A 10,981-nucleotide genomic window follows, 5' to 3' on the forward strand; every position below is an offset into this window, starting at 1 on the left:
ACCTGGGTGACCTCTGGGCTTTACTCCGTCGCTCCATGGTCTGCAAGGCAATGGAGATAAGACTTAACTCATCACCATCAAGGTGAGAGCTGGGTTTAGCCCCCATTTTGACTCTGGGGAACCCCAACTTCCTTTAATTTCTGGCTACATAGTCTTGACATACTTTTCATTTCTTTAAGGCATTTGAGAAGATTATTAAGATGTTGTATTAAGCAGCTTTAGGTTTTTAGAAATATTGTATTTTAAGGTGGAGTGTAACTCCATAGACTTAGTCTGCCATTTTGACAGAAAATCTAGGATATTTATTGTTTACTTATCAAGAACTCCAGGAAGAAGTGGTCCTGGGGTTCGTTTAGCAACACAGGGACCTCCTATGGGTCCTAGACCTTGTGCCCTTCCACCCCAGTTGTTTCTGCTGTTGCCTTCAAGCTTGTTGCCTCATGGCTGCAATGTGGATGCTGCAGCTCGATCTATCACACCATCATGCTACAGTCACCAGTGAAGGAGAGGAGTAAAGGGGCAAAGGTCTCATGAGACCCTCCATTATTAAGGGGGACATAGGATTCCCAGATACAGTGGTATATTCTGCTTTCAGCATCATTGGCCAGACATGGTCATGAACCCCACTCCAGATAAATTACTGCAAACGGGATTGCTAGATTGCCTTAACCCCAACTTTATTCCCTTCCCCCGCCCAGCCCCAAGCTTAGAACAGCCACTCCAGCAGCTCTAGGTTCCTGTTAGTAAGGGAACTAGGGAGCCGTGACTGCTGTTGTGTCACCATCAGTGTTTGCGACAGCCACACCCCGGAAAAGCAGCTCTCCCCTGCCGCCAAAGCCTGGGACACAAGAATGTGTGGCGGGGTCCCTGTCCTGCTGGGCTCCGTGGTGCATACACCTGTTCCCCACCCCGGTTCTCCTCTTCATTTCAGCCCGTCACTACATGCCCCATATGGCCCCAGGCCTGAGGCCTGTCTCCTGACCGTCCACCCCTTTAGGATTTTACATGTGCTCAGGGACACCCTGCCTGTCCCTGGCTCCAACAGCACTGGGGGGAGATGGGAAGAGAGCACACGCTAGCAGGATGTTTTTTAAAGTTCTCAACACCTGAGAATTTCACAAATACCATCCTATTAAGACTTGGAGGAGGGCTTCAGGTTTCCCGTTTTGGTATGAGGAAATGCTGGCGTAAAATGGCTTACCCGTCTTGCCCAAGGTCAGATGGGTGTTCTATGTTATAAGTCAGTTTGTGCTCTGGCTTATCCCAGATGTTGACAACCAGGTTACAACCTCAGGGGTGCATCTGGGGCTGAGCTCAGCCTCATCTGAGCATCTTTTGGAAGCCAAGTTCCTCAGTCCATCTCATTCGTTCAAAGAGGGGGAAGGATAGGAGAGAAGTCTCCCCTTTGTGGGAGGCTCCTGCTGATGTCAAAACCCCACGATGTGCCCCAGCTGACATCCTGTCCTTTATTAGCTGCGGGCTCTGTCCTCTCCCCCGCCAGCTCTGGACAGTGCAGGCTATAAGGGGCTGGGCATGTCTCCCCATTTGACCACCTTCCTGGCCCTTGGTGAGTCCTGGAACAGAGGCAAAGGGTTTGAGGGACAGAGGGGGTGGGCGGGAGACTTGGGGAGGGGGCCCACTTCCCCTCTGGGTCCTGACTCCAGTCCAGAAGAGTCCGGGATGCTGGGAGAGCCACAAGGATCAGCACTGTGAGCTCTTGCTCCAGACCTAGGTCAGACCGTGCAAGTTCAGTCCTAGAAACGGGCTCCTGGGTATGGGGATGAATTCAGACTCCAGAGGGGCTGGGGGAGAGAAGCACTTGTTTGGAAGAGAGGACGGCGGGGGACTTGTTTTGGGATTATTACAGAGCAAGAAGGACTGGGACACCCCCCTGAGGATAGGCGGGCATCCGTCTCACCAGACCCTCTCTTCCAGCGCTCTGCCTGAGCCAAGCACTCCACGCACAGCACGGTGAGTCCCCTCCCCATCCCCTCCGCACCCCACAGCTAGCTCTGGAGGGAGTGGTGCTGACTCTGGGAGGGCCTGGGAGGAACCCTTGAAATGAACCCTGAATTGCAAATAATCCCAAGTGCATGACCCTCCCAGGTTTCCCCAAATTGTCCACCTGCGCCCCCAGCAGCCCCCTGGACAAATTTGAACCCCGCAGGAACAGGCTGAGCCCAAGGCTCTTCCCCACAAGCTCAGACCCTCCCCAGGATCCCCTGAGCAGAGAACATGACAGCCACCAAGGGCAGCGTCCCAGACACCACCCTCGATCCCAGCTTCTTCACCCTCGACACATAGCACATCACCTAGTGACGTAATTTTAAATGATAATTTTTTAAATTTCATTTATATTTTAGAAGTTTGTTTTTTTCATGTATATATCTTTTTAATTTTCGGGCAAAATAATAGATTTTTGGAGCCCTTTCATCATTTCCGTTCAGATCAGATGAGACCCATGCACCGCTCTTCGGTCCGAGTCACTCCTTTGCTCACACTGGGCTGGTCACTCCCCTCCAGATACCTCAGCCCTCCTTCCTCACACAGCAATTCCCCCTCAACTCCGGACCTTCTCTCACTCGCTGACTTCCCTGCTCAGCGTGGGTGATTCAGCCCAGACCCTCCCCTCTCAGCCCAGATCCCTCTTCCCCACGCCCACCAACCTCCCAGAGGAGCCCCGAGCCCTAGTTAGGCTCTGCTGTGAGCCCGAGGCAAATGGGGGTTTCCAAGATCCTTCAAAACAAGGAAATAGAGATAAGGCTAAGATGCAGGAGAAAGTCCAGAGTGAACCCAGAGATGGGCGCCCCTGGGAAGACTGCACTGTAGACAGGAATCCTCCTCGACTGAGGTCTGTGGGACCAGCTGCTGGCGCTCCACGACACGCACCCCCCCCCCCCACTGGACCGTCCCTGGGGCTTTGCAGACGGCCCCCTCTGCCTCCCCTCACCGGGGCTAGCTGGGCCAGAGTCTTTCCTACAACTCCTCACCCTCACCCACTGTTTTGTCCCAGCCCCCCTGTGCCCCCAGAAGGTGGTCATAGGCTGGGAGGGAGTTACCCTCTGCAGCAGACATGTCTGGGCCCCTGGCCTGCTCTGTCATCTCCCCATGTCATCCTGAGAAAAGCTCAGGATGTGATTGAGTCTCGGAGTCCTAAGTCAAGGGGGAGAAACACTGCAGTGAGGAGAACCACACCCACCTAGAACGGTGGTGGGGTCTCTTGGGGGAGGAGGACGGAAGCATTCTAAATGACGGGAGGTAACCTACCACTGCACATTTGCCTGAAACTGAATGGAGTATCTAACACAGGTGAATGTGTGGTGTGGTGACTTCCTAAGAATGGACCCTGAGAGCCTGCTCTGCTTCCCTCTTAGGGGTCCTGCCCAGACCCTCCATCTGGGCAGAACCAGGCCCTGTGATCCCCCGGGGGCAGCCTGTGAACATCGTGTGCCAAGGACCCGCTGAGTTTGCCACATTCCGCCTGCAGAAGAAGGGAACAAGCTCATATAAAGATGAGAACAACCCAAGGCAGGAGACGCAGGCCAGGTTCACCATCGCCGAGGTGGATGAAGACACTGCCGGGCTCTATCACTGCCGCTATCATACCTATGCCGGCTGGTCTGAACCCAGTGAGGACCTGAAGCTGGAGGTGACAGGTGAGGACACCTCTGCTGGGTTCCCAGGTGTCTCTGGGACGGGGTGATGGCCACATGCAGTCCTCCGACAGATGCTCAGGGTTCCAGCAGATGCTCAGGTACAAAGGGGCCAGGCTGAGTGGGGCATACCCTGAGGGCCCCCATGGAGCATTGGTCCTTCTGCCCTGGTCACAGAGACACCCCCACACACACACAACTACTCCTCAGCTGGTGAGTAACAGACCTCAGCCTGGGGACGTTGCTGAAGGGCTCTGTGCTGGGGATCAGGCTCCAGGCCCAGCTGCCTGCCTTCGGTTTGGATTAGGGACTGGTAAGACCACAGTGAGGGGCTACCACGGAGGGGTGAGGGGGTAGGCACAAGGACATTGTCTGGTGCTATGAAAACAAAGCTAGCTGCCACTGAATGTGGGAGGCACTGCTCTGACCTTGCCCCCCCATTCCTTTAATGTGCAAAGGAATGCAGTTTTGTACCCAAAGGCACAAGGCTGTGAAGGGATGGAAGCAGCCCAAGGTAGGGAGGGGCAGGACTCAGGTTGTTCCCCCACTGTGGGCAGGGTCCTGCTCTTGGCAGCTCTGCAAGGGACAGAGGGACAGTGAGACTGACAGCTCGCGTTCCAAACTCAGACACTCGGGAGAGAATGGGGGTCCTGATGGTTATGTCCCAAAGGTGGCCTTAGGTCACCTAGAGGAAGAGGCTCCTGTGGGAGAATCCTGACCCCGCTTGGTGGGGGGTGCACAGGAATGCCTCCTCCCCCGTCCCTTGCTGTGAAGACTGAAGTGCAGAGGAGAAGCCCCTCCGCCTTCCTCCCAGGGGTCAGGGTGGAGAGTCTAACCCTGCTCCAAGCTCTGCGCCAGCAGGTGAATCACCAAAACCGTGGGTGCCCCGGTTTTGTCATGGGCAACAGGGGCGATAAGTGTCCTGACCCCAGGGCGAGGTTTCAGGAAAGCTGGAGTGGTTTACGCAGTCACTGCACTCAGGGTCCTGCCTGCTGAGTGCCAGAGCCTGAAGAAGTGCTGGTCTTGCCAACACTGACCCTTTCTTCTCACCTTTTCTTCCTACGCTCGAGACACCCGCCTGCCGAGCGATGGAGGCTCGCGGGGAATGAGGACAGAGGGTCCTTGTGCATCCAAACGTCAAAGAGAAAATTAGTCAGAATGAGGAATAGAAATGCTCATATATATTTGTATGTATTTAAATAGGATGTATTTATATGTAAACATTAACTTATAAAATTTCAGATCTATGATTTAAATATATTAGAATGTGTGCTTACATTATATATTAAATACACAGTAATAGAATTAACATAGTAAATATATCTATATGTGATTATAGTGTACAGTATTATATATTACATAATGTGACACATTATATTATGTGTCACGTATTGCTATAATTTACATAGGTAAATACATACCTTATAATAGTGAATATATATAACGGAGACACAATTGAGATACACAGCTTATGCATTACAAGTAATTTTATGCATCATTAAAATTATGTATGTAAATTAAATTATACCTACATAAGACAAAACACAGAATTTAAAAATGTATATTTATATTTATTATATGTTACAGTGGGTGGGGTCCTGCATCATGGAGCAAAGACAAGGTGTTGAGGGAGGGAAGTTGGGGAGGTGAAGTTTTCTGCCTTTCTTAAAGGACACTGGGGACTCAGCCTCCCCAGGGCGGCGGGAGGGAGGTGCACCCTCCGGAAGAGGCGCCATGGGGGCTCGACCCTGCAAGCGGAGGAGCCCAGCAGGACTCGGTTTGACCACCTGTGAAATGGGCGGGCAGGGCATGCGCGGAGCCCCAGGCCGAGCTGGTGCTGGAATGACGGGGAGTCTGGGCTTCTGCGCTCATAGAAGGGGAGGTTCACCTCCCTCAGGGGCTGCTGAGAAAGACCGAAGGCATCTGCGATGGGGATTTTTGCCCGTGGGCTGGGAATCGGGAAGCAGATGAGCAAGGGGAGAGTGGAGGACGGCGCTGGCCCACAGAGCCTCCTGCAGAAAGGGCTGGCTGTGGATCTGCCTCATCCCGCTCCAGGCCATTAGCCGGGTGTGGCCACTGAGCCCAGGAGAGGTGGCCCATGCGGCTGACAATCTGACTTTGAAATGTATTTGACTTGCATTTCAGTGGAAATCGTCCAGTGAGGTTAGCGTACTGGACATCAGGCTAGAGCATCTCCATTCTCTGGGAAAGTTCTGTGGGTCTGTTAGAGAAGCCCCCCTTTGTGGGGCGGGGGGTGGTGGGGTGGAGTCAGGAAGACTCAGCCTTCTCTGTCCAGCTCAGGCTGCTAACGGTGCTCTCAATTCCTCCCTCCTAGGAGACTCACAGATACAGGAGGAAGACAGTAACAGTCCAAGTGAGTGAGGGGCACAGAGGACCGGGTTGTGCTTCTTGGAGGAGGGGGGAAGACTGGGCTATAGGGCTGGTCCCATTCTAGCTCTGCTAGTGCCCTGTGGACAGCTGACTTTGGCTCTCAGGACCCTGGTTTTGGAGTAACCCTTCCCCATGTCACAGGACTGTTATGCGTTCCAGAGATCTACCTAGGTGTGTGCATGACCAGCACCCAGCATATACACAGTATGCAGTAGGTGGCCAATTAATGCATACCCCTGACAGTTTGCTTTCATCGTCCCTGTTCCCTTAGGTCTGTCGACAGAGCATGTTTTTATCCTCACTGGGGTCTCCGTGGCCTTGTTCCTTTGTGTCCTCCTCCTGGCCCTCATCTTCCTCTATTGTTGGCACCAGAAAAAACACAGTAGGTCTCAGGGAGGGGCAGGTGCTGGGAAGGAGGCTTCTCTTCTTAATCCTCACCCCTGACTGTCCTCAGGGACCCCCGGCTGTGAAGGTGAGGAGCAGAGGCCCCAGGAGAGGTGAGGTCCCTGAGACTAACCCCGGGCCCCTCCCAGTCCTCTGTATTCAGGGGGTGGGGCCCCCGTGCTCACTGTTCTTTCCTTTCAGGGTCAGCCCGGCCGTTGACATGCTAGAGAGGACACCAGGTAAAAGGAGGGACCGGCCAGGGAGAGGGGAACGTTTGAGGACATTCTAGTATGTTCCCAATGGAGTGCAAGGTCAAAACCTGGGGCTGTGAGTTTTCAGGCAAATTTGCCTCCCAAGACCCACCCCAGAGACCTGACCCTTTGTCCTGTCCCCTCCAGATCTGGCCACAGTCGACAGACTTCCTGAAAAGGACGGGGAAATGCGTGCCCCCGTAAGTCCTTGAGCCCATCACCCATTGCTCCTGACCAACGCGGCCTCACGAAATGATCTCCATTTCTTTGCTTGTTAGTTTGGAAGCAGATCAGTGGGGTGGTTCTGGCTCAGGGGCTTTTGGGAGGTGGCTGTGAAGATGTGGACCACTTCTAGGATGCCACCCGCCCCCCATGACGTGGCAGGACCCTCAGTCCCTCCCGGGCTTCTTCATGGCAGCTGGCGTCCCCCAGAGGGTGGCTGCAGAGAGGGAGGGCCAGAAGCCACATTATCTCCCGACCATGCCCTCATTCTGCCGTAGTCTACTGGTCACCCGGGCCAGCCCTGATGCTAGGTGGCCGGGAACCACACAGTGGTGATTCCAGAAGGTGGGATTACAGGGCCACCTGGAGGTTGGCTGCTAGCCTCCCCTTCCCACAGTTCTCTACCTTGTCTTCAGCCTGACCCACCTGGGTCTCTCTCTCTCAGACCCCGACAGCAGGAGACCCCCTGGACGTGACCTATGCTCAGCTGGACCAGCGCATCCTCGCACAGAGGACAGCCCAAGCCGCACCCCCACGGTCCATGGAGCCCACGGCTGACTTCAGCACATATGCAGCCCTCGCAGGACACTGACTCTAGGCCCAGCTGGCTTCTGCCCCTTGACACACAGGAAGCCATTCCCGCAGAAGCGTGGATTGGCCATTTGGAGGGCCTCCAAGTGGGATCATCCCTTCCTGGAAAGCCACACAGTCAGATTTCCTGGAAGCAAGTCAGGAGGCCCCCAGTCAACATCTAGGAGACTCGGGAGCTGTGTGGTCCCCCCCGAAAATCAGCTAGATCATCAAGAGAGCATGTAGCACTTACTTCCAAAGACCCAGCTACAGACTCCTGGCTGTCTCCAGAGACCCAGGTATAGTCACTTGACTGTTTCCAGAGACCCACTATGGTCCTGCAGTCACGCAGATGGATTCCAGATGTGTCCTATGCATCCCTAACTGCCCCCAGAAGTTCTGTTTAAATTGTCCACTCTGCTGACTCTAAAGACCTTCCAGAATTCTGAAGCTGACCTTGAACCTATACTTAGGAAGCAGATGGCCGAGACCCTGTTTTCTGGACTATGCTTCTCTTTGTTCATCAATAAAAGTTCTCACAGGCCCTCCCTGCAGCAGCCCTGCGCAGGGAGGTTGGTCCTGGTCTCTGCTCAAAGCTCAGAGCAGGAAAAAAAGACAAAGGATGCATCAGTGTTCTCTGAACTGAGAGTCCCAGGGAGGCGTGAGGCCGCTGCTGAGGGGACGCGTGCCTGAGCAAACGTGCAGATGATACAGCCCTACACTCCACACATGCACGCACACACACGCATCCACAAATATGTCCATGCACACACAGATGCACGCACCTGCACACGTGCACACACGCTAATGGACATACATATGGACCTTACGAGGGAGCTGGTGAGGCTGTGACTGCGCAGAGAGGACCCCTGAGGCTTTCAGCCCGCGCCACGGAACATGGCAGCTTCCTGTTTCCTGTCCCCGCTCCAGGCCCGTCCACACTGAACGCCTTCTTCAAACACAACAGCACCATCCAGCTCTAAGACCTTGTCCTTCATGTGGCCTTCACTCCCTCACCCAGCTAACGCCCTTCAAGTTTGGGTTTGGACGTCATTCTTCCTAACAGGGTTGCAGCACCTCCTCCATGTAAAGTGAGTGTATCGGCCTCCCACGGCTGCTGCAACAGATCACTATACTCTCGGTGGCTTTGGACAACACAATTTATTATCTTACATTCTGCGTGTCTGAAGTCTGAAATTGGTTTCTCTGGGCCTAAAATCAAGGTGTCCACACAGCCACGTTCCTTCTGGAGGCTCAAGGGGAGAATCCATTTGGTGACCTTTTCCAGCTTCCAGAGTCTCCTGCCTCCCTTGGTCCGCGGCCCCTTCCTCCATCCTCCGGGAGCTCTGTGGCATCTTCAATTCCTGCTCTGGTTAGGACTCCTGCTTTTGTGATGCCTCCTTCCCCTTCCTCTGATCCCCTTGCCTCCCTCTCATAAAGACCCTCGTGCTCACATTGGGACCACCAGACAATCCGGGAGCGTCTCCGCTCTCCAAATCCTAAAGTCGCTGACACCAGTAAGAAACCCATTTGCCACGTGAGGTAATGTGTCAGGCAGCATGCAAATGGGCTCGTCTCCCACTAGTCCGCAAAATGCTGGATGTCTGACGGTCTAATTTCCGTGCCCCCAGAGTGACTCTGTGGAACAGAATCTGCTGTACCCTTTGTACTGGCCATGTTTCAGGTGTCTGCAAACTGGACCTCTGTCCTATGTGTGTGTCCTAAACACGACCTAAGTCACTGCGTTGACCTCCAGCCTTCCTCACTGACTCCCCTCTCCTGAGCAAAATCCTCTTTCTGGGGGTGCCCTTTTCAAACACACACCAGCTGACCCAGTGTCCACACCCAACCGCCTCCCTTATGGGGCTGTCACACTCTGGGCCACTCTCCACTTGCCCTCATGTCCCCAAGGCCAAGGAACGGACAACAGGGTCATCTTCTCCACTACAGACCCCACGGAAATTGTGGAGTCCAGCCAGTGCTAGGCCTGCTGACCCTGCCTTGCTCATTCTTCCTGTAGAAACCACACCCAAAGCTCTTGTGCACGATTTCTGCTTGTCCCTGTCCCCTGCTGCCTGACCCTGAAGCCCTGGTGCGGCCCTCCTCCTGAGGACTATAACAAACTGTCTTCCAATAGTATGATTGCTCTGTGCTCTGACTGTCCCTCACAGTTCCCATGAATACACGGGATTTTTAAGTCACCCTACTGCTGAGCTGGGATCATGTTAATCTGTCTGCTTCTGCGAGAGGTTAACTTCCGTCACACACACGTCATTATGCTCCCCTAATCACACATATTCTTTTTTTTTATTATTATTATTATTCTCAAGTTTTTGTTTAAATTCCAGTTGGTTAACATACAATATAATATTAGTTTCAGGTGTGGAATTTAGTGACTCATTACTTCCATACTATACCCAGGGCTCACCGCAAGTGCCCGTCTTAATTCCTATCACCTATTTAACACAGCCTTCTGCCAACCTCCCCCCTCCAGCAACACTCAGTTTCTACTCTATAGAAACTGAGAAAGTCTGTTTCCTGGTTTGCCACTCTTGTGGTTTCCCCCCCCCCTGACATTCATGAATAGAGCTAGAGAGTATTATGCTAAGTGATATAAGTCAGTCAGAAAAAGACAAATATCATATGATTTCCTTTTTTTAAAAAAGATTTTATTTATTTATTTGACAGAGATCACAAGTAGGCAGAGAGGCAGGCAGAGAGAGAAAGATAGGGGGAAGCAGGTTCCCCACTGAGCAGAGAGGCCAGGACCCTGGGATCATGACCTGAGCCGAAGGCAGAGGCTTTAACCCACTGAGCCACCCAGGCGCCCCAATCACACATATTCTAATGAGGATGGGGGTGTGGGCACCTTGGGGCTGCTTCCTGAGAGCCCCCTGCCTTGTGGTGTGCAGACAGCAGATCGCCATGTTTCCCTGGATCCACTCTCTGTCTTCCTTTTCACATCACACGGTGTCCAGATTCCGTGACTGGGAGGTGCCCTCACACATCTCTCTCCCTGATGCCCCAGGACTGACCACACACAGTCTTATGGTGGTCTCACGGATCTGTTATTTGAACAGGGATCCTCTCCTCTCTTCCTCATGGTCCCTGTTATTCCTCAATATCCCTACACACAGATTAGGCTTCTGTCCACAATTGCCGGCTCAATTTCTTAGCACTGTTGTTAATAGCTACAGGGTTTGTAGACAAGGCAGCCCCGTGATGCCTCCACAACAAACACTTGGGATCTGTACAACCACGCCCTTGCAGCAGGACCAGCTGTGTCACCAGACGCTGTGGGGTGTCCAAGACGACTTGCTAGGAGAGCCCTGAGAGCACTTGGGGGTAGGATGTGTTGTGTTTGTACCTGACTTATGGAGTTAGCCCCAAGGACTCCACTGAGATTAAAATGGACTATTACTCTGGCAACTGCTAGGGAGTGTGAGTGGCTCATTCTGATGGATTCTTGTGTCTTTAATAATAATAATAATAAATTTACTATTTATTATA

General features: G+C 53.1%; 1 protein-coding gene across 1 annotated transcript; it reads left to right on the forward strand.

Annotated features, from left to right (window-relative positions):
• The first annotated feature begins 1,487 nt into the window (after nucleotides 1–1,487).
• LAIR1 (leukocyte associated immunoglobulin like receptor 1) lies at nucleotides 1,488–10,981 on the forward strand. The gene is made up of 9 exons (XM_059381727.1): nucleotides 1,488–1,567; nucleotides 1,936–1,971; nucleotides 3,375–3,656; nucleotides 5,989–6,027; nucleotides 6,316–6,426; nucleotides 6,499–6,541; nucleotides 6,630–6,667; nucleotides 6,827–6,879; nucleotides 7,347–10,981. The coding sequence occupies exons 1-9, from the start codon at nucleotides 1,534–1,536 to the stop codon at nucleotides 7,491–7,493; spliced, it is 783 nt and encodes a 260-aa protein (XP_059237710.1). The 5' UTR covers nucleotides 1,488–1,533; the 3' UTR covers nucleotides 7,494–10,981.

This window comes from Mustela nigripes, chromosome 17, assembly GCF_022355385.1.
Source record: "Mustela nigripes isolate SB6536 chromosome 17, MUSNIG.SB6536, whole genome shotgun sequence".
Lineage (NCBI taxonomy): Eukaryota > Metazoa > Chordata > Mammalia > Carnivora > Mustelidae > Mustela > Mustela nigripes.